Source organism: Ictalurus punctatus, chromosome 4 (assembly GCF_001660625.3).
Source record: "Ictalurus punctatus breed USDA103 chromosome 4, Coco_2.0, whole genome shotgun sequence".
NCBI classification, from domain to species: domain Eukaryota; kingdom Metazoa; phylum Chordata; class Actinopteri; order Siluriformes; family Ictaluridae; genus Ictalurus; species Ictalurus punctatus.
In genome coordinates, this window is record NC_071284.1 from 3,316,209 (window position 1) to 3,342,897 (window position 26,689).

General features: G+C 40.9%; 1 protein-coding gene across 1 annotated transcript in view; it reads left to right on the forward strand.

Moving 5' to 3' along the window:
* Positions 1-25,919, forward strand: part of glg1b (golgi glycoprotein 1b) — a 38,389-nt gene extending 12,470 nt beyond the window's left edge. Inside the window, exons 2-26 of the mRNA XM_047152559.2 lie at positions 1,242-1,271; positions 2,004-2,090; positions 2,389-2,604; positions 3,428-3,631; positions 3,928-3,999; positions 4,182-4,368; positions 5,114-5,328; positions 5,990-6,111; positions 6,400-6,501; positions 9,303-9,456; positions 10,315-10,452; positions 11,448-11,534; positions 12,502-12,564; positions 12,668-12,781; positions 13,971-14,059; positions 14,398-14,515; positions 15,032-15,124; positions 15,633-15,770; positions 15,930-16,053; positions 17,111-17,253; positions 17,677-17,778; positions 19,450-19,557; positions 19,872-19,992; positions 20,164-20,270; positions 21,819-25,919. Coding sequence (XP_047008515.1) covers positions 1,242-1,271; positions 2,004-2,090; positions 2,389-2,604; positions 3,428-3,631; positions 3,928-3,999; positions 4,182-4,368; positions 5,114-5,328; positions 5,990-6,111; positions 6,400-6,501; positions 9,303-9,456; positions 10,315-10,452; positions 11,448-11,534; positions 12,502-12,564; positions 12,668-12,781; positions 13,971-14,059; positions 14,398-14,515; positions 15,032-15,124; positions 15,633-15,770; positions 15,930-16,053; positions 17,111-17,253; positions 17,677-17,778; positions 19,450-19,557; positions 19,872-19,992; positions 20,164-20,270; positions 21,819-21,986 — 3,102 coding nt within the window. The 3' untranslated portion in view covers positions 21,987-25,919. The remainder of the gene's footprint in view (positions 1-1,241; positions 1,272-2,003; positions 2,091-2,388; positions 2,605-3,427; positions 3,632-3,927; positions 4,000-4,181; positions 4,369-5,113; positions 5,329-5,989; positions 6,112-6,399; positions 6,502-9,302; positions 9,457-10,314; positions 10,453-11,447; positions 11,535-12,501; positions 12,565-12,667; positions 12,782-13,970; positions 14,060-14,397; positions 14,516-15,031; positions 15,125-15,632; positions 15,771-15,929; positions 16,054-17,110; positions 17,254-17,676; positions 17,779-19,449; positions 19,558-19,871; positions 19,993-20,163; positions 20,271-21,818) is intronic.
* The last annotated feature ends 770 nt before the right edge of the window (positions 25,920-26,689 follow it).

Genomic DNA, 26,689 nt, shown 5'->3' on the forward strand with positions numbered 1-26,689 from the left:
ACAGGTTTATAGACGGCCCTATCGTGACCGGTTCTCCAGGGCGGCTGCTCTTACGCTCTATAAAATAATAGCTTGTTGTTAATTCTCTCTTGTGCTGCACCAACCGTTTGTGCACAACGCTTTAATTAGAATTTTGTAGTGAACTACCATAGTGTTGCTGTTTATTAGAATTGGGAATACTTTGGTGTATTGAAAGCTTTCATCGTGGCAAGTTGTCTTGAGTATTCGCTATCGGTTGGGGGGGGGGGGGGGGGGGTACTAAACCGTACGTTTCCTTGACACGTCTTTCTATATCTTTACTGTATATCTTTCACCTGTAAATGTGGACGTGGTAAAAAGACACGCACGACGCTTTCACTGGACGGAGCCGACGTCAGACATGATTACGTCCCAGTCTGGTGGGGTATAAAGTAGTTCAGTGACTACAACTGGCAGGAAATACTGGCTGTGAATAATCCCCCATGGATCTCCCTAATGATCTGCGCTTCCCAAAACCAGTGCCCGGTCTCGCTCTTGCTTCAGTGGATGATCTCACCCGGATACAATCTTAACAGCTGCTGGAGTCATTAAGACTGTGTTTGTTTTATTCACAATTCACTCACACGAAACACATTTAATGTATAGGTAGAAGGCTAATGATTTGTAATCGCACTGGTGTCCTCTAACGTCAAACAGAAAAGTACACGGTTCTTCCTCAGTGTCGTGGAAAGTTTTTTCATTGCCTGAGCATTCGTACGTTAGTTAGAAAACGAACTCTACAGCCAGACTTGGGTAAAGCTGCTTCATGGCAATGTCTACCGATGAGAAAACAGCTATTCAAATAAAATTGAATGGAATGTATTGATTGCTAATTGGTTACTATAAGGTTACCTCGATAACGAACTTGAGCTTCTGTCCAGATCGATTGCTAGCACTTCATATGAAGTTTCAGCTTATTATCATTTAAATTTTTTTTTGTATTTTTCTAACCAGTAATTTTTGCGTTTGTGTTTGATTTAGCCGGTGGAAACGTTGGCCTTCCAGTCATCATATAACCGTCGGCTCCCCTTTTTTTTTTTTTTTTTTAAACAGCTTTTTATTTGGATTTAAATCTGATTCGTGTTGAAGTCATTTTGGATTGAAGCATCTGCTAAATTGAAGTGTCTGTTTTTGGCTGTGCTTCTGTCAAGCTGTTGAGATGTAGCGCCATCTGATCTCCATCTTTTCCCTTTTTGTTTTTTTTTTTTTTGTTTCTTTTACAGGAAACTGAGATCGCTTCTGACTGCAACCATGTAAGTGCTCGAATACTCATACTTCTCATACTTAAAATAACGCCTTCGTCTATTTAAGTCCTTGTATTGAGCCTCCGAGGTTGCCTCATTTTTTTATTTTTTTTTTTTCTTCGAGTTTCTTGCTTCTTTTCTTTTTTTTAATGTGACACAAAAGCTTGTAGAATTTTGAATGAATGAAAAATAAATAAAAACGAACGACTCGTACCATGGTAGATGAGTATTTGAATGTTTATGTTCTCATTCATATAATAGGAGTCTCTAATATAATCAGTATACTGTGTTACTGCATGAGTAGTAGAACAATACGGATTCCACCATGATGATGATGATGATGATGATGATGATACAGCAGCTTATACAATAGCACTTGATCCAGCGCACCCTATTTTTGTGAGATGAGCTACAAGTTCCGTACAGTTAATTGTGCGAACAGTTTAACGTAGCCACGAGATACTGAAGCGGTGTCGTAATGTACGTGTAAGCCGTTTTATCAGCATGTAACCGAGACACGCTTACAGTAAACTCAAGCCCACACGTGTAACACTTCCGAACAGTGCTCAAGTCTCTATGGACGTTGGAGGTCTGAATACCGACGTATGCATCGATTTATATAAAAAAACAGAAATGTGCTCGCTGGTTTCATTAGCACTGGGTTTGAAAGTGTTTGTTTAAATAAATAAATAAATAAATAAAAAATCTTGTGCTATTGGTTCTGCTTCTTCTCCTCTACAGTTGCTGTGGAACTATAAACTGAATTTGACGACCGATCCCAAGTTCGAGTCCGTAGCAGTCGAAGTGTGTAAAAGTACTATACCAGAGGTCAGAACTTTTTTGTGACACATATGTGTATATATAATGTGTGTGTAATATAAATAAATAAAAAATATTTTTTGTCCTCTTCTTTGCATTTAGAGACTTTTATTAACTTGGCTAGTTAAGGCACATGGTTAAACCTGCCTGAGAAGGATAAATATTTGTTGTCTGTGTTAGGGTTGGTTGGTTTGTGTTTTGTTTTTGTTTTTTTCAATTTTTATCCAAATTGTTTGATCTTGGATGGAGGACGTTTTGTTTAAAAAATAATAATAATTATTATTTAATTTTTTTATCCCCCATCCAGATTAAAGAATGTGCAGCTGAAGAGAGAGGTAAAGGCTATCTAGTGTCCTGCCTGGTGGATCACCGTGGCAACATCACGGAGTACCAGTGCAATCAGTACATCACGAAGATGACCAGCATCATCTTCAGTGACTACCGGCTCATATGCGGGTTCATGGACAAGTGTCGAGAGGACATCAACGCCCTTCACTGTGGAAGCATCAACACTGGGGAGAAAGTGAGCCCGTTTCTTTTCTCTCTCTGTGTGTGTGTGTGTGTTGACCAGCGATGGACCGGCGTTCCCATCCACGGTGTATTCCAGCGTTCCGACTCCGGATCCATCGCAGCCCTGACCCAATTACTGAAGATGAATGAAGTCACGTCCTTCGACCAGCTAGTTCTTGAAATGTCTCAGGAGCGAACTTGTGCGCAGAGCATGGAAAAACAAACCCGTGATACGTTGCCGTTTAGGTAGCTAAAGCTAACGGAATACTGTTGCTAGGCAACCATATGCTGCGTTCAACAGCGGTCCGTACGCAGTGAATGAGCCATTTCCAGGCTTTGTACGTTGATGAGCTCCTCCTAGAGATTTCATCCGATCGCCGTCACATTCAGTCGGTCTAATCTAAAGGCTTTGGCTATGCTAAATTGCGAAGCTTTTGAGTTTTTGCTGCACGGGGTGGCTGTGGCGGTCTGACCAATTTCGATGTTTCGCTATGAAACAGGAAGTTGTTAGAACTCCAACGTATGATGTCCAATCTGCGCCAAACTTCATGTTCGATACGAATCCTGGCCTGAAGATCTCTGCATGCCAATACTCTGTTATAGTCATAGCGCCACGTACTGCAGCAGGAAATTACATGTTTTACATCGTGATACGCTCCTAACAACATATAAGTGATAAAAAAAATATATATGGAATGGCGTTTCCCCTGGCAGAGCAGCCTCAACGTGCATCCGGGGGCGAGGGCCGGTTCATCGCTGCTTGCAACTTTTAATTGTATTTATTTATCTATTTATTTATTTATTTATTTATTTATTTATTTATTTTCCTCCCTTAGGACCTGCATTCTCAAGGCGAGGTGATTGAATGTCTGGAGAAAGCTTTAGTACAAGAAGCAGAGCAGCAAGACAAGGTTCACCAAATCCGAGACGACTGCAAGAAGTCCATCATGCGAGTGGCCGAGCTCTCGTCCGACGACTTCCATCTGGACCGCTACCTCTACTTTTCCTGTCGGGATGATCGAGAGCGATTCTGTGAAAATGTACCCACTCTTTCTTTCTTTACATCCAACCCCCCCCCCCCCCCCATATTATCCACCCTGCCCCTGACTTCTTGCAGTACATCATTCCCTTTCGTTAGTGATGTCACCAAGTTCCAAGTAGAGATGATTGACTGCTACGTTTAGCGCTGGAATTCAGTTCATGTCGGTTATCTGTGTGAGAATATAAATCCACTCCTGTAATGCATGACGTGATTGATTTTTTTGTTGTTGTTGTTTTTTTTGGTGAGACTCGAAGCTGCACTGTGTTAATAATAAACGTATTTTCTTTGTCGCAGACCCAAGTTGGAGAAGGCAGGGTTTACAAATGTCTGTTCAACCACAAATTTGAGGAAGCCATGTCTGAAAAGGTAGGCTGTTCATGTACTACGAAGCAGAAGAGGACTTTAGGTTTGCATGCCACGCCAGTATAAATAGTGATCCACATAACTGCTACATACACAGCCTGAAAAAATCCACAGGAATGTTTTCTAGCAAATAACTTGTGGTGTGTGTTTGTGTGCGGAGCTTAAATAAGCACGTCTGTCCGCAGTGCAGAGACGCCCTGACCACTAGGCAGAAGCTGATCGCGCAGGACTATAAGGTCAGTTACTCTCTGGCGAAAGCGTGCAAGGCTGACCTCCGCAAATATCGCTGTAGCCTGGACGCCAACATGCCCCGAGCCCGAGAGGCGAGACTGTCGTACTTACTCCTCTGCCTGGAGTCTGCAGTGCACAGAGGTCAGCGTGTGTGTGTGTGTGTGTGTGTGTGTCTGTGAGAGAGAGAGAGAGCATTTCCCAATATACTGTATGTCAGCCATTACAGCATTTTTACATTCACTTTGAATCTGGGTGAAATAAAAAAAAAAACTGTTTATTTTGTACTGTTGGCTCTAAAAATAATATTGTTCAATTTTTTAAAAACAATATTATAAAGCTACATTCTCACATAATGATTTTGTCGCTGTACTATGAAGTCGTCAGTAGGCGGTCCTACTACTGGTTGCCATAATAACACTTGCCAGTGGGTGGCGCAACTTGCGTTCCACTTTTGACGCTGAAATGAAACGCTCTGGAGGGAGAGCGTTCGAATATAAAATTCACCAGTATATACTGGTGCGTCTCAAAAAAATTAGAATATCTTGGGGAGAAAAAACGAAAAAAAACTTATGTTTTAGATTCATTACACATGAAGTGAAATATTTCGAGCCTTTTTTTTTTTTTTTTTTTTTTTTTTTTTTAAGTCTCGATTATTATGGCTTACAGCTCATGGGAATCAAAAATCCAGTATCTCCAAAATATTCGAATAAAAAGTGCATTGTATCTGTATCGTTGGGTTACTCGCTCACGCTAGAATTTAACGCTAGTCTTGGGTCATTGTGTGACTGACGCCACATACCGGTTTATTTGTAATGGAAAAGGGCAGAACCGTTAATTGACGCAGTTAATTAAGCCAGGTTTCTGTTGTCACGGTGTCGTACTCCAGGACGCACGGTGAGCGGAGACTGTCAGGGCGAGATGCTGGACTACAGACACATGCTGATGGAGGATTTCTCGCTGAGCCCGGAGATCGTGCTGCACTGCCGAGGCGAGATCGAGGCTCACTGCTCCGGTCTGCACCGTAAGGGAAGAACCCTGCACTGTCTCATGAGGGTGGGCCGAGGAGACAAGGGGCCGATGGACAGCCAGTGCCAGAACGCAGTAAGCACGCCGTGACGCGCTCCGTGAAACTGAGCTTTTCGTGACCGTGCATCTCTCTGAATCTTACATTTCACACAACTCCCTTATGTCCCTTTTTTTTTTTTTTTTTTTTTTTTTTAAATTTTTTTTTATTTAATTTAATTTTTTTTTTTTTTTTAAACAGTTGATTCAGTTCGATTTTATTAGTGTAGCGTTTTTAAACAATGGACATTGTCACAAAGCAGGTTTACAGAAATGTCTACATAAATGTGACCTAAAACATCGAAAAAAAAAGTCCTAAAGGTAGACAAAGAGAACCCGATTAAACAAACGAGACAAAAATATTATACTTGCTCATTTAATTACTGAGGAAAATGAGCCGGAAGTATGCGAACCTCTCGGATTGACCGTTTCATTTGAAGCTGAAATTCGAGTCCGGTGTTTTCAATGACTGGGGGATGACTATTGGGTGTGGCTGGGCGCTCTGTTTTATTTAAAGAACGGAACAGATCCAGTTGTGTAGTGTGTGAATCTGACGATTTTTTCCGTATTTCAAGCAGCACTGAGTATAAATTCCAAATATTAAAATTTAAAATGTATCCAAGAAAAGGTTTAATTTATATGATTAAAGCTGTTTCTACGTGTGTGTGTGTGTGTGTGTGTGTGTGTGTGTGTGTTGCAGCTCCAGGCACTCATCCAATCTGCTGACCCTGGTGCTGATTACCGCATTGACCGGGCTCTCAATGAAGCGTGCGAGTCTGTAATACAGACAGCTTGCAAACACATCCGCAACGGAGATCCCATGTGAGTTCCGTCAAACTGACCCGACGACAACAAAACAAAATCGCAAATCAAAAGTGGATCAAAGCAAACTGTCTCATGTTGCATACGTACCCTGAATCATGTTCTACTCAGCAATACTCGTTAAAATGTCGTAGATGTAAGTGACCAGAGCGCGCGCGCTCTCTCTCTCTCTCTCTCTCTCTCTCTCTCTCTCTCTCTCTCTCTCTCTCTCTCTCTCTCTCTCTCTCTCTCTCTCTCTCTCTCTCTCTCTCTCTCTCTCTCTCTCTCTCTCTCTGTGTGTGTGTGTAGGATCCTCTCGTGTCTAATGGAGCATCTCTACACAGAAAAGATGGTAGAGGACTGCGAGCACAGGCTGCTGGAGCTACAGTACTTCATCTCCAGAGACTGGAAGTGAGTCACCTAATGAAATCTAATATATGACACAGGATGGGTGTTTTTCTTTTTTTTTTTTTCTTTCCCTTTTAAAGCAAAGTAATGGCTGTAAAGCCGTGTGAGGAAGGGCTCGAGAGTAAAATGTGAAAGGGCTTGCAGGGAAATGTGTGAAATGTTTCCTCATGTTGTGCTTGGAATTATTCTAACTAAAACCGTACTCAAAACAGATCACGAGCTAGTTATCAGATAATCAGCAGATATGCGAGTTCCCAGGCCCATTAGGGCCTTATGTATCTCTTTTTTAATAATTTTATTCTAAAATATATTCTGCCAGATTTACAAACATTAACGGTAGCGCTATTTTCTTCGTACTCGCATGCAAATATTTATTTATTTATTTATTTAGGATTAATTCCAATGGCCCATAAAGTTCAAGGTGTGTTTGTGTGTGCAACCCGACAGCTCATTTGCATTCAGCGACACCCACAAAAAACTCCGTAAAAGGTAAAGCTCAAAAGTGTAACACGAGGACAAAAGCGTGGCAGCATTACAGCACCTGAAAAGGCCAAAGTCTGGAGGCAGATTCCAGAAAAGGTGAATGAGGTGTGAATTAAGTGAGGTTACGGGAAACCGAGGGAAGAAAAGGTGTCTACGGTGTACCCAGGTGATCGTGGACGCCACACAGGGAAGCTGCTATGTTTAACTGCTGTACGTGTCTCTGTGTCTGTCGGAATCTCGACGCTTTGCATTGCACTGTTCTTTCATCCGTGTTTCCGCTTCACTGGATTTTCCAGTTTCTGTTTTTTAAAAAAAAAAAAAAAAAGGTAATTTATCCTACTAATAGCACAGGATATATAATAATATATATATATATAATATAATTCAGGATCGAGTAGCGCCCATCAGTTACAACATAGTGCACATTAGTTAGGGAGAGAGAGAGACCTATGTATTAAACAAAACCATTTTTAATTATCGGGGGTTTTTTTTTTTTTTCCTTTCCAAAAAAAAAAAAAACCCTCAGTATATCAGCAGTGTACTGAACCTGCTTATTCACAAATTTAGAAATAGATGTTTGTGCACCCCTTGTGTTGAATTCCTACCTAGATAGATAGTTTGTCACGACAAACTTTGATGTTGGCTTGAGAAAGCAAGTCTGAAATGGATGGATGGATGGATAGCTTAGAAATATTGATGGATAGAGGGATAGATAACATGCTAATAGTTGTAGAGTTGGATGGATAGATGGATAACTTAGAAATATTGAACCCCACTGAACACCTTTGGCATAAACCGGAACACCCAACGGTGCACCAGGCCTCCTCATTCAGCATCACTACCTGACCTCACGAGCGCGATTGAAGCTGAATGAACACGCATCCCCCCACAGCCACGCTCCAAAATCTAGTGGAAAGCCTTCCCAGAAGAGTGGAGCGTATTATAAGAGCAAAGGGGGAACAACTCCATGTTAATGCCTATGGGTTTGGAATGAGCGTATGGGTGTGATGGTCAGGTGTCCACATACTTTTGGCCGTGTAATGTAGATCACTTGGTTTGGTCAATGGGCCTTTTACTGTTTTTAATTAAAATCAATGTTTGATGCTCGGAGCTTTCTGTTCAGCTCCAGCTTGAGCCATGGCATTTGCAAGTTGACCCTCTCAATCAGTGCACCGCTCTCGTCTTTTTAACGTGAAAGAGGGGCACGTTTGCGCTCCGCGCCGTTTCACAGTCCATTAGGTACAAGTACTTTTAAATTAGAGCACTTAGAGAATCGGCAGTTTGGTGCAATAACCCATCGATACCGAGTGCCCACTCCACCTGCTGCTCTGAAGTGTTTGTGTGCTTCTGCTTTAGGAGCGTCAGCTTTGTAGAGGAGAAGGTACTCGGTAATCTCTAAAACACCATGTTACATACGCTGTATGGCCAAAAGTATGTGGACACCTGACCACGCCTGTACGTGCTTGCTGAACATCCTGTTCCAGATTTAATCCCCCCTCCCCAACCTTTGCTTTTATAATAAACTCCACTCTTCTGGGAAGGCTGTCCACTAGATTTTGGAGCGTGGCTGTGGGGGGGGGCGTGTTCATTCAGCTACGAGAGTGTTAGTGAGGTCAGGTACTGATGTCGGGGAAATTGTAATGCTCCAGCATACGAAGATATTCTGTGTGTGCTTCGAACTTTGTGGCAACAGTTTGGGGAAGAACCACACACCAGTGAGATGTTCTTCTCAACTCCCTCAAGCCTCAACTCTCCCCTGAAGGCTTACGTTCGCTCACGCAATCTGCAATCAATCAACGACCGACGCCTAGTAGTACCTACTCGGCGTGGCTCAAGGTCCCTTTCAAGAACATTCAAACCAACAGTTCATCAGTGGTGGAATGAACTTCCAACCTCAATCCGGACCGCAGAATCTCTCCCCGTCTTCAAAAAACAGCTAAAGACCCACCTCTTCCGTGAACACCTAATCAACCCATAAAAAAATAAATAAATAAATAAATAACTCTGGCACTTACACCTCTACTCTGCACACTTTGCTTCTTCTGGAACTCAATTAACGGATCTTGTACGGTAGCACTGCTTGTATTGTTCTCTGCTTGATAGATCGCTTTGCTTGTATTTTCTCGTTTGTAAGTCGCTTTGGATAAAAGCGTCTGCTAAATGAATAAATGTAAATGATGGTCAGGCGTCCACATACTTTTGGACACTTTCGTTGCGATTGCCTCGAAATTCAAATCATTTCCCTTTTTCAGGATGTACTGCCGTTTTGTGTTCGTCCCCCGCCTTTCAAATGTATCATTTCAGCCTGATCTTTCCAACAGGCTCGACCCTATTCTGTATCGTAAGTGCCAGAACGATGCGTCCCGGCTCTGTCACACACACGGCTGGAACGAGACGAGCGAGATGATGCCCCCAGGCGCGGTGTTTTCCTGCCTCTATCGTCACGCGTACCGAACAGAAGAGCAAGGCAGACGGGTAAATGCCTACACGGTTACAACACCTTTTTAATCTCTTCGGTTATGTATTCACATGTATTATATTAAACAATGAACAGCGGCTGTTCTGAACTCAGCAGCTTGACCCAGAGTAATAGTGGCTCAAGGGATGCATTCGTTTTGTACCGAAACCCGGATGTTGGCATCACGCCGGTTCCCTCGACAAAAACCCAGTAAGGTTTTCGACAAACTTGATTTGAAAACATTTTCCATAATACGGACTTACTCCCTTGGAAGAATCTTCATCCAATTTTTTAAATTGATTAATTTATTTTTTTAAATTGTGCACGGTAAACCTGAACCGATTCATCTGCAAAGACTTTACCTGTTCGGCGCGACGACCTTTAATGTTGCCAACAACGTCTGTAGTCTCATTTAGTAACCGACTTTTTCAATAGATATAAAAAGCATTTTCAGGCTTTTAACCAAAATCCCATTTTAAATAAATAAACACCCATTGACTTCGGGATGATGGAACCGGAAGGGCTAAAATGCTAACTCGCTACCAGGTATTAGTCATCTATGTGTGTGTGCATTTACTGTAATAACTATATAACAATAAACAACAACGGTGCTAGGCAAAACTAGTCCACAATCCGTAATTTTAATAACGGATGCAATAATAGTCAATGAATCTCAAACGCCACGAAGTCAGTAAACCGCGTTTAAAAATGCCGCTGTAAATAAAATTGTTTGCCGAAATGAATAGAATTGTTCGGTAGAACTACTGTACACTGTTCCTTGTGGTTTTTAAACTGATTTAAAAATGATTGTGTCTACTGGCTTGTTTTTTAAAGTTTATTATTTGTTTGTTTGTTTTTGTTTTTTGGTTGTCTAGCTCACGAGGGAGTGTAAAGTGGAAGTCCAGAGGATTTTGCATCAGAGGGCTTTGGATGTGAAGCTGGACCCAGAACTCCAGAAACGCTGCATGACTGACCTGGGAAAGTGGTGCAGCGAGAAGACCGATACTGGTCAGGTATGTAAAGACTGAAGTGCGTTCTGTAGATGCACGTTTTATTGCGCTCGCCGCTAGCGTGCATGTGGACGGCGTTTACATCGAGTCGGTTGTCTTGCACTTTACGATGCCCACGTGGCATTTAGCTAAAGTCAAAACTGAACTCTACGCACCGGAGCTCCCCGCTGAAATGGACGACGTACAGTGCGGTGAATTTACACATGGATATAAACACTTAACGCCAAGCAACAGTCATGCCAAATCATTCACACTCGCTCTCTGTCTCGCTCTCTGTCTCGCTCTCTGTCTCGCTCTCTGTCTCTCGGCTCATGTCGCCTTGCATCCCTTTCAGACCCTGTAAAGACAACACATACGTTCTGTGCCTTGCCCTAGCAGGAAAGGACAATCCTTGTTTATTTCTTTATCTACAGCAGAGGAGCAGAACCCAGGACGTTCTGTTAAAGTCTGTCACTTGGCAGCCATCTTGGCAAAGCTCCCAGGCAGTTATTTTCACTTCTACAAGACCTATCTCCTTGAACGCGGGAGAGATCCAGAAACCGGTCGACGAGACGATTTTCAGACGTGGTTTTGAAACCTGACCTAAATAAGTTCTGATCTTTGGCTCTGGTGATAGACCAGGCTTTTTTATTTTATTTTATTTTTATATTTTATTAACGTCTTCACCCACAAGGTGACGTCTCTTTCGACACAGGCATGGTAATTACGTGATACAACCTCCATGCTCGCATATTCGAAGCAGTGGGCTGTCTCTCTGTACCGTCTCTAGCAGAACTACTCGAATGAATCGCCGCGTTTTTGCCCCCTTCGTTTCCGATCGCTTGTCTTGCTGGTTTGCGTTCTTCGAAGTTGTCTAATGTTTGTGGCATCAGAAACAATTCATCTACGCGTACTTTGCATTTGCGTCTTAACTCCAGGGATATATAATCCAATACATATTTCATCAACAGACCTCTCTCGCTCTCTCTCTCGCTCGCGCTCTCTCCTCCTTTTTTCAGGAACTGGAGTGTCTACAAGAACATCTAGAGGATCTGATGACCGACTGCAGGGATGTGGTGGGAAACCTGACCGAGCTCGAGTCCGAGGTTAGAGGTTATTGATGTTTTGTTGTCCGTGCATTTTAGTTCAGGTAAATGTACGCTGTAACCCTGTGGAAATGCACAATTCCCCCCCCAAAAAAAATTAGTTCTGCCCTGAATGCGCTATTTCACATAACGGATGTTTACATATAGTCCACAAGACACAATAACAACTGAATTTACACGAATGAACCAGTTTTTTTTGTTTTGTGATGGTTATTTTGTCTTCTGGGAATCATGTAAATATCTTCTGTAGTTTCTGAAAGGCAGGACTAGTTTAAAAAATAAATAAAAAAATAAAAAATGGTTCAAACAAAATTTACACCGATCATCCTGTTCAAAAGTTTACACCCCCCTGGCTCTTAATGTATCCTGTGTTGCCTTCTTGAGCATCAGTGAACGTGTGCACCTTTTTGTAATAGTCGTGTACGAGTCCCTCGGTCGTCCACGGTGTGAAAATCCGGATCTGAACATCATATAGTCTGTTGGAAAGGGGTGAAATATGCAGAAGATGCTGGAAAAGTTGAGAATGTGCAGGACCTGGAGGATTTTTCTGAAAACAGTGGGCAGTTTAACTGCTCAGGACAAACAAGGGACTCATGAAGAACTCTCACAGAACATAAAACACAGTCGTGGATCATCCAGGTAACAGACACGCGGTATTAAGAATCGAGCGTGTGTAAACTTTTGAACTGGTTCATTTGTGTAAATTCAGTTATTATTGTGTCCTGTGGATTATATGTAAACATCTGTTATGTGAAGTAGCGCATTCAGGGCAGAACTAAAGAAAAAAATTTACGCGGTTTTATGATCCATTATTATTATTATTATTATTATTATTATGATTATTATGATTATGCTTAACATTTTGCAGATTCTGCACGCCGTATGTAAACTTCCGACCTCAACTGTACATAATGATTGTCTAATTTAAAATATTTTGAAAGCGAATTTTATTTCGGCCTCTTCACAGGACATCCAGATCGAAGCGTTGCTGATCCGAGCGTGCGAGCCAGTCATCCAGACCCACTGCCACGTGAGTGAAGCCCCTGTTGATTTAGTATAATTTTACCAATTTGCATATTTCTGTACATTTTATATACAAGTCGTATTGTTGCCTTTTTTTCCCCTCCTCATAGGATGTGGCTGATAATCAGCTAGACACGGGGGATCTGATGGACTGCCTGGTCCAGAACAAACATCAGAAGGAGATGAATGAGAAGTGCGCTGTTGGAGTGACGCACTTCCAGCTGGTAAGCTTGTACCTGTAAAGTCAGAGTTTTCATAATCAACTCTTCAGCACTAATCAGCCCTGGGGGGGGGGGGGGGGGGGGGGATTTTTTTAAACGACTTGCCAGCCTGGTGGAGTTTTGTATGCAATCAATTAAATACATTTTTAAATTCAAGTTTTTATATTGTCCAAAAGCAGAAGGCTGTGATGGACCAAGGGAACTTTTGCTCATAGCAGGGAATGCATTAACCTTCAAATAACTTTTGAAATTCCTCATTTGAGAGACGCAGCTCCTTTTTATGGACATCGTCAGTAAATTCAATACCTATTTTTCATTGAAAAAAACGCCTAGAATAATATTTGTAATAAATGGCTATAACTTGCTAAGGGAATGTTGGATGAAGACAGATTTTCACTGGGAATTTTCATTCTTTACTTTGTAAAGAGAAAAAAAATCCAAACTTCAGGAGGGTTTGTTCACAGTTAAAAACAAACAAACGAACAAAAAAGAACGCCAAATTACTGGATAAATCATCTATTCTCTGATGGATTATTTTATTTATTTATTTTTTTAATTGGGACGTGTAAATGAGCTAGATTGAAAATGAAAGTTCTCCTCTTTTAAAGTGATCTAGGGCACTTGATGCTGACTGCTAGAATAGGGTTAGAAAAACAAACAAAAAATACAGGAGAGTCGGGTTTCCCAAAAAATCGATCTGGGTGTTTAAGGGTTAAATCTCGCTTTGCTTGGTCCAGAGTCATCGGCCTTTTAAAGTGGATGCATTTCGTGTTCTCCGAAACCCAGCAATCAATCGTGGACTGGACATCCGAGGAGGGGAAACAGAAGAATGTGATTTGATCGTGTAGCAAATGGAAAAGAGTGGAAATGGGTTTGGAAAAGCATTTTTGGGGATTATATATAGCGTCGTCGTTGTCGTCATTCTTGGTAGAATTGATCTTTATTACGTTTGCTATGCACGTGATTGTGTGAAAGTATTAACGCTTTGTAGTTTATAAAGGAAAAAATATCAGCTGATACTCTAGGTTTCAGTTATCAGTATTGGACAAAGAAAAAGTGGTATCCTGCCATCTGTTTTTTATTATTATTATTTAAGATAGTGCGATTTATTACTGTTTCACATATTATTTAACTTCCTAAAACAATGTTGAACATTTTTTTTTTAAATGATCGGCTTGTTTCATTTTCCCAGATTCAGATGAAGGACTTTCGTTTCTCCTACAAGTTCAAGATGGCCTGCAAGGAGGACGTGCTCAAACTGTGTCCTAACATTAAAAAGAAGTATGATTCTCTCATGCTGTGTTTTTTTTTGTTTTATTTATTTATTTATTTACATCCTCTCTCAATAACTCTTTACTTTTGAAAGCATTGTAGAGGACTGATGAAGACTACAGCGACTGTGCATAATACCAATTTTCGACGGTAGTATAGTCGGGTTCAACTGTGGCTTTTAGTTTTTAGATTCGCTTTAGGTGCAGCGTTGCGTTAACTAGCTGCATTATTCATTATGTCAATGGAACGTTCTCACAAGGATAGTGAGACGCATGTTTAATGTACGCGCATTATTTCTGTCGCCATCTGTCTGGTTCACCTTCTCTTGCTCTTCACTTTTTCTCCAGAGGCGATGTCGTGTTCTGTTTGAGCACCACCGTGAGGAATGACACTCTCCAGGATGTGAAGGAGCAGCGCGTGTCCCTGAAGTGTCGCAAACAGCTGAGGGTGGAAGAGCTGGAAATGGTGAGAAATGTGACCACATACATTAGTTTTTCTTTTTTTTTTACATTTAAAAAAAAAATAAAATAAATTATTTAATGCTACACAGTATATTCTAGCGTACGAGAAAAGCTGCTCGTCCTGTCCGTTAACGTTTTAAAATTATATAATGCAATAGAATATAAAGCTGCGACCTTTACACTCCAAGAGTAAAGACGTTCTTATGGAGTTTTATTCAGCTTTAACACAACATATTTACAATATTTCTTTAACTAGCTGTTGGTTTTGTGGTATCCAAGTGTCTGCCATTATTATTTCCCATCTGAAAGGATGAGTAAAACTGATTTCAGTTCAAATCCTGTCCAAGTTTCGTTCTCATTAAAGCCTGTCCGGTGACACGGAGACCACCGTGGCATGAAAATTTAGTATCAGCTCATGCTCTTATATTTCTCACCTGCTTGTTTACTCCAGAGCGGGAAGCGTAATGGCGTTCCACAGCCCCGGGTAAAGGAGTCATGTTTCCTTTTATGTATTTTTCAGTCGGAGGACATTCGTCTAGAGCCTGAGCTGCACAGCGCGTGTAAGAAGGATATCGAGAGGTTTTGCTCCGCCGTGTCATTTGGCAACGCTCAGGTAAGCCGGGATCACCCGGCGTGTTAATTTGGGGATTTGCACGTCGAACTGTCAGCCACAGTGTGTTGGAGGTGGTCGTTATCGTTCATCAAAACATTTTTTGTAAAAAAAAAAAAAACTGAAGTCAGATATTCATTCGATCATTCATCTTCAGTCAGAATGCTACCCAGAAAAATGAAGATATCATATGCTGAACTTTCATTTGCATTGCTCGAGTACTTGTTCAGGTGACAGTTTCACATCTTCTCCACGTGTCCGTGAGGGGTTTCCTCCATTTTATTCCAGTAGGTGAATCGGCTACTCTAAATTGCCTCTAGGTGTGAAAGTGTGTGACTGTGTGTGAGACCCGGTGATGGACTGATAGCGACGGTGCTTTGTGGAGTATCTTTATTAGGACTGTCACGATAATCACATTATCGGTTTATCGTACGATTGGCTTGGCTATGATAAAATCGTCCCGAATTTCTCTTCAGAGAATGTCTCCCTCTGTTGCGTTCCCTTTTCTCAGGTCACCGAGTGTTTGAAGGAGAATAAACAGCAGCTGTCTCACACGTGCCATCAGAAGGTGTTTAAGCTGCAGGAGCTGGAGATGATGGACCCTGAGCTGGACTACCAGCTGATGAGAGTCTGCAAACAGATGATTAAGGTTAGTGATGTGTATTGTTTAAAACATTTACCCTCCCAAATTGCATTGGCTGCATTAAAGACCGGTAGGTACTCCCTGTATTGAAGAATCGGATAATGAGAGAACAAGGAAAAATCGTTTCCTCTCGATCTTAATTTCCACATCTCGTCCACGTGTCAGCGTTTTTGTACGGAGTCCGATGCCAAGAACATGCTGCAGTGCCTGAAACAGAACAAGAACAGCGAGCTAATGGACCCCAAATGTAAGCAGATGATCACCAAGAGGCAGATTACTCAGAGCACAGGTGAGTGTATAGCAACCATGTCCTACACTGCGAATATTAAACCTGAACTCTTAATTAAAAGCGAAATTATATTTTTAAATATGATAACATGCATCATCTGAAACGTTAGCTTATATTTTGCTCATGTCTGAGTCTAAAATTCACGTGCCCCTTTTTTTTTTTTTTTTTTTCTTTCCCCTCTTGTATCTCCGTGTATCATTCGACACAAAGACGCTCACGTGCAGATACAATCCGACAAATAAATAGAAACGGCTCGGGAAAGGACGGCAATCTGTGCAATTTGCAAAACGTTAACTGCAAAAAATCAAAATAATAATCAGATTTTATTTCCAATATGGTGTGTGTGTGTGTGTGTGTGTATGTTTACATGCGTTAATCAGACTATTTTGCAGATGTATACGCGCTCACAGTTACAGCTCCGTCACTATTTAAAAAAAAAAAATTTTTATTAGCAGCAAATAAATATTTACCACAAAGCGTCTTTCCGTAGCCCTATTCGGACGGGATTAAATTTCCATGCGGTCCTGGGAATAACTTCCTGGTTTTTTTTTTTTTTTTTTACAGGTGCTACTCTGGGAATGTTTAAAATCTATTTATTTATTTATTTCCGGCCAGTTCGGCCACCCCACTAGCAACTCACTTCTCCTGTGGCCATTTTTATCAATGAGGAGACGTGTGGAAAATAAATAAATAAATAAATAAAATAAAATACAATAAAATAAAATAAATTCTATTATAGACGCCCCCGATGATGAATGAATCCAATCTGAATAGGGCGTATGACTACGATGATGCAGAAGGAGCTTCTTGAAGTGAGGATTGACTGAAGCAGTTGGAAGTCCCTCTTTTTTTTTTTTTTTTTTTTTTTTTTTTTTTTTCCTTTTTTTTTAAAATAACGTGATGATGGTGATTTTACTGTAGGACGGTTTTGTCTGTATTACTGTAGCTGCGCTCTTTATACTAGGAGATTTGTGTGTGTATATAACATGGTTGTACTTCACTGTGTGTACATAACAGGGTTGTTTTTCTTTTCTTTTTCCTTTTTCTTTGTATTTAGACTACAGGCTTAATCCTGTGCTACGGAAGGCCTGCAAAGCAGATATTCCCAAATTCTGTCAGAACATCCTGAACAAGGCCACCGACGACGGTGAACTGGAGGGCCAAGTCATTTCCTGTCTCAAGCTCAAGTATGCCGACCAGGTACTGAGTATAATCATTACATTTCTTTCCCATGTGGTTAAAACACAATCTTTTTTTTTTTTTTTTTTTTTTTTAAACAGTTAATTTCTCTGATTTATATAGATTGGTGTTATCTAATCAGTGCTCGTCGTTTAACCTGTTAAGATAACGATTATTAATTAAGTGGCTGAGAATATGAACCCGAAGCAAGATACTAAAATCTTATTTGTGGCCATCATGAATAACGGTTAACGAGCCGATTCGCTATTAGTTACGACGATTTGCGTTTTCAAAATGCATCATTTCACGCGTATTCAGCTTAATCCTGCTATTTTGAACGAGTGGTAAAAGTATGCAAAAATCATAACCTCTCTTTAGATTTGCTTTAAATAGATTTTTTTTTTTCTTTTCTCCATGATTTAAAACTTTGATGTTCTTCGCCAGCGTTTGTCTTCAGACTGCGAGGACCAGATCAGGGTGATCCTGCAGGAGTCGGCCCTTGACTACAGACTGGATCCTCAGCTTCAGCTTCACTGCAGTAAGGAGGTGAGTGAGAGGCATGCATATGTACATGTACATGTACATGTACATTTCAGCCCCGATCTAAAGCAGTCAATGTGTGCACACACGACACCTACTATGTTCATTAGAGACGGACGCTGGAGCTCGAATTGGCCCACATCCACGGGCTGGCTGCTGGCTTTATTATTTTCTCTTTTTTCCTTTATGCGACGGTTTCATAAAAAAAATAATTTAACTGCGTTTGGAAAAAGGACACCTCGCCTCGAGTGTGAAGTGCGATAACGAGCACCCTGCTGCCGTGAGCAGATCCACCCGAGTGGAAGTAATGAGGAAACATTGAGCAGGTGCTCCTGTCGTCCTAAAAAAGCGCAACGGATACCTATTAAAGCGACCGTTGTGCATTGGCGTACGGGGAGATTACGTTACCTAGCATTACTTTTCAATAGTGACGTACGGTCAGATTTTACAGAAAATATCGGGCCTCGTTTATCAGACGGCTACGAAAAAAATGATCCGTAAAGGAGTGTTTACGCAAGAAACTTCCTTTTCCAGCCTCACGAGCATCAACTCTTTTTCTGAGATCCTTCCACAAACGTGTGTTGTGAAGATCAGACTTTGATAGATCCCTGTTCTTTAAATAAAACCTGATCGTCATCCCGTCGATTGAAAACACCTGACTCTAATTTCACCTTTAAATTAACTGCTAGTCCTACAGGTCTGCGTACCTTGACCCTCACAGATATGTAATATTTGATCAATTTCCTCAATAAATAAATGACCAAATATAATTTTTTTTTTTTCTTTCTCTCATTTGTTTAATTTCTTAAACAACATTTCTTTGTCTACTCTTAGGACTTGCGTGAAAATCCGATCATGTTTTAGGTCATATATGGTCTCATGTACTGTAATTATAATCGACTCAAAAGTACGACGTTGATTAATATGAAATGTAATTGGTGGTGAATTGCTGTTGTATAAGAGGAATAAAACACGTCAGTGATTTATTTAAAAAAAAAACGAATCAGGTTCTCACGTTGATTATTTTCCTGTCGCGTCATGCCTCTTTAGTGTTTTGTTCCTTTTGTTTGATATGGCGATAGGGAAGGATTTATAATGGATGGAGTGCGTTATTCACAGAGAAGTCCTCGTGTGGAAAGAGTAATATCCTGAAGCGAACAGTATTCGATGGGAGATTAATAGCGGAATACCGTGCGCCCGAGTCGTTTCGCGTTTCTCCTTCAATTTACCGTCGACTTGTTTAAGCGAATCCACACGCAGCAGTCTTCAGCACTGAGGTCAAACCTCATGAAAACGGTGTAATGAAGGTTTTCATCACTGTTTTTTTTTTTTTTTTTTTTTTTTTTTTTTTTTTTTTTTTTTTTTTATAAAAAGTATTGCATACCCTCACCTTAATCCACTGTAATTATTGCCATAAATTCCCCTCCATGTTTTGTCTTTCTGAAAGGAATGAGGAAACATGAAATGCCGATGCTTTATATTTCGTAAGGTCCGTTTATCGAATTTAGGAGACCAAGCCAAACGTGTTGAAGAAACGAAACCTGATCTGATTTGATTGTACTGCTGCCCTTCCTTTTGTGTAAACAACGCCGTTCCTCACCACGCTGCCTCTCTCTCGTGTCTTGGTGGGGTTTTTTTTTTTTTTTTTTTTTTGGTGTGTGTGTGCATGTGTTGTAGATTACCGAGTTGTGTGCAGAGGAAGCCGCAGCACAAGAACAAACAGGCCAAGTGGAGGAATGTCTAAAGACCAACCTGCTGAAGCTGAAACATGACGCGTGCAAAAAGGTAACGAGCGAATAAAGGACGCAGAGTGACTTCGTTATACGCTGCAGCGCTGATACCGAAATCCGAATACACAACCATAAGGGGCATCGTTTATCAACTTAAAATCTTTCCACTCCGTCTGTAGAGCATTGCGATGAGAATTTTGATGCTTTTCTTTGTACTGAGGGCGGGGGGAAAAGGGAATCCCCGTGTGTGTGTGTGTGAGACTACTATGCTGTTGTGCTTGCTGTATGGTTGTTATACCTTGAATGCTTTACTCCATTCCACCTCTACATGCCTTTCATTGTAACGCTTCTCACTGTTTATCGCTCTAGGAGGTTTTAAACATGCTCAAGGAGAGCAAAGCAGACATTTTCGTGGATCCTGTCTTGCACACAGCCTGTGCCTTGGACCTGAAGCACCAGTGTGCGGCGATAACCCCTGGCCGAGGCCGACGTGAGTGCGAGCAACCCGAACGAGTCGGCTTATCGGTCCAGGAGACCTTCCAGAATTTATCTGTGACCTTGTCAATCATGCGATACAGGAATGTTCACTCTGGTGGCCTGACTCCATTTCTCACTGCGTCCTTGTGTTTTTTTTTTTTTTGTTTGTTTTTGTTTTTTACAGAGATGACTTGTTTGATGGAGGCTCTCCAGGACAAGCGGGTGAGACTGCAACCCGAGTGTAAGAAGAGACTGCAAGACCGGATCGATATGTGGGGCTACGCAGCCAAGGTTGGTCCGTGTTAGGCGTACGTATGGTGAACTAGCACGATGGTACGACGTATTATTCCACAAGGACAAATTAACATGTTGCGGCCCGGGAAAACTCTTCGCGTAATGGTACCTACTATATAAAGTTTTGTACACTGCAAGTTCTCCTGAATTGAAATATTTTCTCTTGAGCACGAGTTCTAGCATTTAAAAAAATAAAATAAAAAAAGTCATCTTTGGCCGTTTTTATTTTAATTGCAACAGCGGCAGTCCCACCCCCCCCCCCCCCCCCCCCACCCCCCCGGGCCACCACACACAAGCTCTATTAAGATCCAGTTGGAACGCGGGGAAACACTTTTTTGTGCTCTGTGGCGGAAGAGGCGTCACTATCGGGACCGTCGTGGTTTAGATTTTCGGTTCAGATGCTAATTCAGACCAGCGAACGTCGGGGTACTAACACGGGTTGTGGATGCGGAGTCTGTCCTGGCTGACAAGAAAAATAAATGCGATCTGTTTTAGGTTTCCCCGAATGCTTTTCTGCTCGCTTTGTAAATCCTGAATGCAGCTTTAGGCGTTATTTATTTATTTATTTATTTATTTATTTATTTAAAAATAGCCTGCCCAAATGTTGCCTTCAGCAATTCATGGACGGTTTCTCGTATGTACGATTAGTGTGTGCAAACGTTTGCTGCATGCACATATCTGACCATTTTATTGTTACTATTATGCAAAATAATTGTTCAAAACTCGCATAAATTACCCTAGATAATCATTTGTGTAGAGTGTAGTAGTTATGTGGCATGACCTCAAACACGGTACGTTTTTAAGTAACTACAGCCAAAAAGCAAAAGACAAACTAATCTAATAATGAAGAAAAATAATATTTTGATGATTCATTTAACATAATGTATGCATGATGAAAAGATTAACTCGAGTTGCTAAATAATCATTCCTGATTATTAAATGATGTATCTTGAGTAATACTATTTCGCAGACTGTTATGCTCTGAGACTGTCATTTGATTGGAAGCGCTCGGCGTCTTCGTGGAATCTTTATTTTGATCCGAAGATGAAGACGAATCGGATTAACAGGCTAAATACCGTTTTTAGGAATTTGAGCCCGGCTTTAAGCCGATGTATTGTAGTAGGCGGGTAGCGCATTTGCTTCACACCCGCGGAGTTGGGGGTTCGAATCCCCGTGTGCACCGAGTTGGACTGTTCTTTGCGGGTTTCCTCCGGGTACTCCTGGTTCCTCCCCCAGTACAAAGATATATTCTGTAGGCTGATTTGGCGTTTCCAAATTGTCTGAGGGGTGTGTGTGTGTGTGAGAGAATGTTGTGCCTTGTGATTGGTTGGGACACCGTCCAGAGTGTCCCCCGCCTTGTGCCCAGAGTCCCCCGGGATAGGCACCAGGCTCCATGTGACCGTGTAGGGTAAGCGGTACGGAAAATGGATGGATGAATTAATAACACACTGAACATGGTCAGATACAAACATGCACACATCACTTTCACAAATTATTGCTAATATTTTTTTTTTTTCTTATTTTTTTTTCTTCCCCGCCCCTCAGGTGGCCCCAGCTGAAGGCTTCGCAGACCTGGCCTTCCAAGTGATGATGTCACCTTCCAAGAATTATATACTGTTGGTGATTGCGCTGGGCGTGTGCATCCTCTTCCTGGTGGGCTTGCTGTGTGGACGCATCACTAAACGCGTGACCAGGGAACTGAAGGATAGGTAGAGCCTGGATCCTCAACTCGTACATCTCGGACTCGTTCTTAAAGGAAAAAAAAAAAAAAACAGAAAAGAAGAACGCCTAGACCATTTTTACCACATATCCACCGTTCTAATCCTGACCTGAGTGTCCTGCTTTACCATCCCTGACTCAGGACGCTGTAAGTAAACACATGATGGGTCGTTCTGCTCCATGCTGCCCCCTGCTGTGAAAGTCCCAGAATACACACATCAAAAGTCAACAGATTCGAGCATTCTGGGACGCTCATCTGTGCTGTCTTTTTGGGTTTTTTTTTTTGGTTTTTTTTTTTCCTTCTAATATTGATTGTTTTATTGAATGCTTGATTGACTCAGTGTGTGAACCACATGCCATGTTGGTGACAGATTTTACAAACGACTCCAACAATGCATTTTTTCCTAGGATTTAGGGTGGTAGGTTTTTTTTTTTTTTTTTTTTTTTTTTTTTTTTTTTTTTTTTTTTTTTTTTTTTTTTTTTTTTTTTTTTTAAAGCACTCTGAAGCATTGTACATATGCAGGTTTTCCACTTGGACGTACAGTCATATAGCTTCACTTTAAAAAAAAAAAAAAATCTGTATAAATATGGGGTTCTGTTGTCCCAAATCACTGGATCTGAACGTGTTAGGATTATTTGAAATTTCGTGTGAAAATCTGGACCGAAGATGAAACGTACATTTTGTAACTGTCAGAGTTATGTGTTATAATTACAAATAATTGAAGAATAACCGATGAAGAAAACGGTAGCGCTAAATCTGGTACATATTTACTCCTATTTTTAACCCCCCCCCTCTCCATCCAGTCTGCATTTTCACACTTGGCACCTCATGAACAGACGTCAGGCTCTGAGAGGAAATGGTTTCAAAACATCCCTTCCTGCAATTTTTTTTTTTTTTTTTTTTTTTTTTTTTTTAAACTTAGTTGTTCGCAAGGATCTTGTTGGTTTATGGTTAAACTTTTTTTTTTTTTTTTTTTTTTAATTTTTTTTATTGATGTGTAGGTGAGGGGAATTAAGATTAATTTCTCCAAGTGATTGCTCATTTGAACAACTTACTACCTATTCAGAGTTTAATAAAGCCTACAGGTGTGTGCATTGTCTGTAAAAGAGGACTAAACATCTTTACATATTAAAAACCAAACAAAACAAACAAAACAAAAAAAAACGCCAAGAGTCCTTTGGACCAATGTTATTAAAAATAAGTCCTGTATGAGAAGAGTACAAAATTCAAAGTGGCTTTGAATGCTGATTGAATTCAGTACTCGATGACTCGGCTTTTTAACTCCTTTTGAATTCTGGATTTCTTTTAACGAACCGTACGTTCACTTGTCGTCGTCGTCGTCGTCTTATTTAACGCTCAAAATACTCCTTCGCACGTTCTTTCGCAAAGCTCTTCATTACAAATGATCTCCTCAGTAACGACCTGAGTGAAAAGTAGAAACTTAGTCGGAAATTCATGTAAATATTTCTTTCTTAGAATTTGCTTTAATGACTTGAGCCGGCGTGGGCTCCAGAGGTTTGCGTAAAACCTGGCGATTCGTGTTGGGTCGAATCCGTCGGTGTCGTCCGAACGCTCGCTCCGTTGGACAGGAGGAGGCTCGAGGGAGGAGGCTCGAGGGAGGAGGCTCGAGGGAGGAGACTCGAGGGAGGAGGCTCGAGGGAGGAGACTCGAGGGAGGAGACTCGAGGGAGGAGACTCGAGGGAGGAGACTCGAGGGAGGAGACTCGAGGGAGATCTGATCTTTTGTTCAAGGGCGTTAACATGATCAGAAATTTAAATCGTGACCTAGAATTTGTCCAGAATCTTGTATCTTCAAGATGCATGTCTCTTGTCTTTGTTTGGAAAATTTTTTACATTTTTATACAAGTTCCGGATTTGGACACGTAAAGCAATTTAAAAAGTGGGGAATAAACTCCAGTCCACAGCGTGCAATTGGTCAGGGTTGCTGTAGATCCAGAGTCTATCCCAGAAACAGTGTGTGAGGTGGGAATACACTCTGAATGGGATACTAGTCCATCGTACATGTGCTCTCTCTCTCTCTCACACACACACACACACACACACACACACACACACACACACACACTCCTAGCCAATCCACCGGGATGTTTCTATGAGTGAGAAATAAATAATCTTTACCATACAACACGTTGGCTTGGTGGTCAGCGCGTTCGCCTCACACCTCCGCCGTTGGTGGATTTAAATTTAAGTTTGCACGTTCTCCCCGTGCGTCTGGGGTTTCCTCCGGGTACTCCGGTTTCCTCCCCCAGTCCAAAGACATGCGCTGTAGGCTGATCGGCGTTTCAAAATTGTCCATAATGTGCGAGTGCTTGTGCGATTTGTGTCCTGCGATGGGTTGGCACCCCGTCCAAGGTGTCCCCCGCCTCGTGCCCCTAGGCTCCAGGCTCCCTCACGACCCTGCCTAGGATAAGCGGTACGGAAAACGTATAGATGGATGGAAGTACGTACGATAATATAACATTACAACACCGCTGATACCTGTGACTGCAGCGGTTGAATGTAACGCCGGTAGGTTTGCAGTCTCTCGGTTAGCAGATCACGTATTCTTCTGAGGTTTTTGCCTCCGCACCCAACTTAAATTTGACCTTCCCTGGAAATCCACAGCGAATCTTCCGGTGGAAATCTACGTTGCGTATCTTGAGTAATTGCTGAACTTGTAGGTTTTCTCAGAGGGTAAGAACACTGGAGACCCTGAGTAGCATGTGCAATAATATTTAGTAAAGAGTTTAAAATCGCTGAGGATTTTAGATGAGCACAGCATCCTTTCCTCAACAAGGATAGATGAATATATAAATCAGCAGATTTTTATATGATTATGATAAAGAAAAGCAGGAAAAAGCTCTGCTTACTACACATCACTACACAGAACATTTCATCTGAAGGTCTTCTGAACGGTAAAACATTGCATTCATCTCCTTGACTGCTTTTTCTTGGGTTTGCTCTCTCTCTCTCACTCACACACACACACACACATACACACACACACACTTTATTCCTTTGTCTCTTTTTCATTTATAACCAGCTTGAAGATTGTTGTTGGGATGACATTATGGAAATAAATACAAAAGGGTTCTAAGGGAGGTTTTTTTTTATTTTATTTTTATTTTCTAAAAGTATTTCCCATGTGATTTGGACAATGTTGATGGTATTCTGTAAATAATAGAGCTAGGTGGTCCCATTTTTGTTGATTTGGTTTGGGTTATGAAGTCTTATGACTGTACATGCCTATATTTTGTAGATAAATGTCCTTGCTAAATTGTAAATATAGGTCATGATTGTATGGTAATAATATTTTTTTTTTTCTTTCCCCCTGAAATAATCGACAGTACAACTTGTTGGAAAAAAAAAAAATTCTTAGTCAAAACTGATTCTATTATTTAGTCTTTTACTTGGATTATTTGTTTGTTTGTTTGTTTTTTCTTCCCCTTCACGCCTGTGTAGATGGAGTTGTGACGCGGACTGCACTTTTGCTTTGTGTGTTTATTTTAAAACTCTGAAGTGCAATGATGGACTGATGCGTACAATTGTGTTTTTTGTTTGTCTTTTTATAACAGACAATAAACGTAAGCAAGAATGTGACCGAAGTAATTAATAAAAATGAAGGAAGGTACAGTCCAAGATTTCTGACGAAGACGTACAGACTGTGGAACCCAAACTGGAAACCCCACTGATTGATTGATTGATTTTTTTTTTTTTTTTATTCTTATTTTTATTTTTTATTTTTTTGGTACTGTCTGTAGAATATTATTCAGAATTGCTTACAACGGGGACTAAACCATCTTGTAAAACGCTCTGCCTGTGTAATTTGGAAATGTAACAAACTGAACAGATGGTGGATTTTTTTTTTTAAATGTCTGTACAGATTATGATTTGTGAGTTTAATAAGACTATATTCAGATTTTCTTACTTGTAGTCTCTTGTTTGTTTTTTTTTTGTTTGTTTGTTTTTTTTGTCTAATTCTGCATCGTTTCTAATCATGATAACATGATCCCAACGGGAAATGGGGACCTCAATACTTTCGCATACAGTACAGTATACGATCAGCTCCATAACTATTGGCACCGTCCTAGAAGACATAAGTGATTTGTGCAAAATAAACATTGCAAATTCAGAGAACATTCACGTACTACTTACCTGTTAGTGATGCTACCAAAAGTTCAAGGAAATAGCTGGAAAGCCAGCTTAATTCATTTTTATAGTTAAGTGGCAATTGGTTACTTGGCATCATTACACTTCCATAACTTCATACTTCTCATAATGTTGGATGTTTTTATATAATAATATCAAATAGATCCCACATGGATCTCCTAAACCCTGCACTAACTATACAAAGTTTACACCCATGACTCATCTGTCCTTCAGTGGAAAATTTCACTCTGATAGCATGAACTTGTACCTAAAAACTTCTGTAATTATAAAGACACTGAGGCTCATACTGAACATTGTTTCAGGACAATCTACTATTTTTTACTATAAAGCATATAATAGATGTGTAATGACTCATAATCGCACTGTCTCCTGTTACCCAGAAGAGGGTGGTGTCCATTTTGTGTCTCAAGGTTTCCTCCTGAAGACTGGATTTCTGTAAAGCTGATCTGTTCTCTATTGGACTTGGATGACAGTAAAATCTTGAATGAAAATAGTCCCGTAATGAGAAGTCACATACCCCGCCACTT